We start from the raw sequence: 3,268 nt of genomic DNA on the forward strand, positions 1-3,268 counted from the left end.
AGGTCGGGGCAAAATCGTGATGAGAGTGGCAAAAGGCAAACGGAAAGACATATAATCAGACGACGAAGCAAACTGGTGCATTTTTTTTTTTTTCTTTATAGTGGAGTCGAGAGACTTTGAGAGTTGAGTTGAGAGACTTTAAAAGCATAGATAGCCCCATTAAAAAGTCCACCTTCCCACCCCTTCCTCCACTTCCATACATACACATACACCCACTCTTTATTTTATTTTATTTTCTTTTCTTAAAGTACTAAATAATAATAAACTATACTAAAATAAAGTTTTATTATTTTTCCCACATAATAATTTCATATATTATATATTATATATATAGAGCATATGCTATAGTCCTCTCTGTGTCATAGTCTCCGTTGCTTTCTTCTTCTTTCTTTAGCTTCTTCATCTTCTTCTTCTTAGTCAAAAAAGTCTTCTCTCTTAGGGTTTCACCCATTGAAACCTCACCCAGAAATCCCACCAAAACTCACCGGATTAGGTACTACTCTCTCTCACTCACTCTCTTTTATTTTCTTCATATTAACTTTTGTTCACCAGATATTAATTCGATGATTTTTTTTTTTTGTTTGAAATTTATCTGTGTAAATTTAGTTAGGTATGGTAGTTAAATTGTTAGTTGCGGCTTTTTGGAAACCTTTGGAATTCGCTAATAACGGCTTAGTACGATGTGGTCCTGTATGTGTTTGTGTGTGTCTGTGTGTGTTTTTTTGTTTGGTTTCTTTTGTGTAGTTAGTTGAGAGTAATTCTTTTAGTTTCTGTATACGTAACGGACGTATGTCCATACGTATACGTGTCGTATGTTGTATGATTAAAAAAAGCAAAAGAAGTTACGCCGTGTTTGTTTGGTGTTCCTATGTGTAAACGACAGCTCGTTTAGTTGGTAGTGTGTCTGTGTGTTTGTGGTGGAAGCTTAGGTTTTAGGAATCAAAGACTGTGAATTTATAGTTGGGAAAATGGGAATTTCTGCTGTTAATTGTGATTTTCTGACGGGTTTTTTGTTGGCCCTTTTGACTGATCAGATTGAGTAATTATTAGATACTTCCAGAGCACAGTCCACATCATAAAGAATTTAGTTGATTGATTGTGAATCAGTGTTGTATGTGCTCTATGTGAGATTAAGTTGCGATGTTTCGGTTAATGTTTTAGTTGTTGTTGTTGCAAGTTCTTGTTACTTGTGGAAGTATGGTATTTAGTTTTTGATGGCTTGCTAGATAGATATACTACATGCAATTAATATTTTTGTTTCAAATTTTTACTTTATTTACTAAAATTTTTACTTTATTTACTATTTAGACTGTTGATAAGATGTCACTATATAAATAGTCTTCTTTCCCAATTCAGATTGAAAGCTTAATTTCTTAGACATACTGTATGAGATTATGGGTGACATCATTCATGACACATGCTTCCAGTACCAATGAGATTCTTCATTATTTGGTATGAAGTTGTTAGGTAGGAAGAGAACTCACGTGAGCCTAATGGCTTGTACTGGTGACCGGTCTCCTGTTTCTTAGCAATTCAGTATGACAGATCTAATGATTTTTCATTGACATCTTTTGCATTGGTTTGCTTTTAAGCTTAGGTTTGGACTATATGAGATTCATGGGCTTGGAGTACCAAAAGTTGTGGTCTATGTTGAATTGAAGCGTTTACAATTTGTGCTGTTTATTTCAATGTCTATACATTAGATCTTGCATTTTCTTTTATGGAAAGTTATTAACTGTATTTGTTCATTCAATTTTTTTTTTGTTTTTTTGATTGCTTATTTAGAAGCATAAAGAATTTCATTCCAAGTGAACCTAAGCCGGTATGGATCAGCTAGGGCATGGTCAGCCTGCAGGTCAAGTGCCATATGGCCTCAATCCATATCAATCAAACCAAATGATTGGGGCCTCCCAACCTGGATCAGTGGGAACTATGCAGTCTCCTAGTCAGACAGCAGGACTCTCTGCCTCTTCAGCTCAGCTTGCACAACACCAACTTGCTTATCAGCACATTCACCACCAACAGCAACAGCAACTGCAACAACAGCTCCAAAATTTTTGGACAAATCAGTACCAAGAGATTGAGCAGACTTCTGATTTCAAGAACCATAGCCTGCCATTGGCTAGAATTAAGAAGATTATGAAAGCCGATGAGGATGTAAGGATGATATCAGCTGAAGCCCCGGTCATATTTGCCAGGGCCTGTGAAATGTTCATTCTAGAGTTGACACTTAGGTCTTGGAATCACACGGAGGAGAACAAAAGGAGGACACTCCAGAAAAATGACATTGCAGCTGCAATTACAAGGACTGATATATTTGATTTTCTGGTTGATATTGTTCCAAGGGAGGATTTGAAGGATGAAGTACTTGCATCGATCCCAAGAGCTGGGAATCTTCCAGTTGGAGGTGATGCTCTTCCTTACTATTACATGCAACCTCAGCATTCTTCACAGGTTGGTGCTCCAGGGATGATCATGGGCAAGCCGGTAATGGATCAAGTTTATGGCCAACAGACTCGGCCTTACATGACTCAGTCGGCATGGCCACATCTACAGCAGGAGCAGCCACCCTCAGATTCTTGAGTGGAGGTAATAGCTGACTTGAAACATGGACATTTGGGTGACTTGATCATGATGATAGTTTGTGGTTGTAATATGAAAGTCAAGAGTGCTTCTCTTTGGCGCAGTACAAGTTAATTATTTTGCTTGACATCTAGTTATTTACAGTTAAAAAAGTGCTTGTTGTTGGTTAATTGGTACATTTTCCCAAATCACGTAAAAGTTGTGACCTGTTCTGTAGATAATTGGATTTCATAGTTCCTCTTTTTTTGTATGTGAAATATAAAGATTTCATCATGATATTGTTTTCCTTAGCATGATAGCATCTAATGCCCTTTTCATCTCTTCCTGTTGTAAAATTCCAAGCTGTGGCGATTGGTTTATTGGGCTGCTTTTCATTGCAGCCAAATCTGTTGCATGTAGAATCAACAAAAAGCATCAAGTTTCTTCAAAATGATGCCCCATATTAGTTGAATTACAATGTTCTCTATCTTGAGAGAGATTTTTTTGGGTGGTTAAAATCAATTTAGTTTACTTTTCTTCAAGAGATTTTTGTGATTTTTCTGGAATCTTAAACAGTTGGTTGGGAGTCACAATTGATGTCTTTTTCCTCTCTCTCCAGTTTTACTGTGATACTTTATGCAAAAAGTTTGGGGGTGGTAAAATGTCTTTTTCGAGGTCATGTTAGAGAAAATTACAAAGTCACAGA

At 36.7% G+C, this 3,268-nt stretch overlaps 1 protein-coding gene across 2 annotated transcripts; it reads left to right on the top strand.

Annotated features, from left to right (window-relative positions):
- The first annotated feature begins 327 nt into the window (after positions 1 to 327).
- LOC126689327 (nuclear transcription factor Y subunit C-9-like) lies at positions 328 to 2,873 on the top strand. Of its 2 annotated transcripts, none has more exons than XM_050384489.1 (2): positions 328 to 493; positions 1,786 to 2,873. In XM_050384489.1, the coding sequence occupies exon 2, from the start codon at positions 1,825 to 1,827 to the stop codon at positions 2,581 to 2,583; it is 759 nt and encodes a 252-aa protein (XP_050240446.1). In that variant the 5' UTR covers positions 328 to 493; positions 1,786 to 1,824; the 3' UTR covers positions 2,584 to 2,873. The 2 variants fall into 2 exon arrangements, with proteins under 2 accessions (XP_050240446.1, XP_050240447.1); XM_050384490.1 differs by having other exon boundaries at positions 335 to 493; positions 1,789 to 2,873.
- The last annotated feature ends 395 nt before the right edge of the window (positions 2,874 to 3,268 follow it).

Source organism: Quercus robur, chromosome 6, assembly GCF_932294415.1.
Source record: "Quercus robur chromosome 6, dhQueRobu3.1, whole genome shotgun sequence".
Taxonomy (NCBI): domain Eukaryota; kingdom Viridiplantae; phylum Streptophyta; class Magnoliopsida; order Fagales; family Fagaceae; genus Quercus; species Quercus robur.

Coding starts and splice junctions, on each gene's coding strand:
- LOC126689327 (XM_050384489.1), top strand. CDS start 1,825: ATGGATCAGCTAGGGCATGGTCAGCCTGCAGGTCAAGTGCCATATGGC.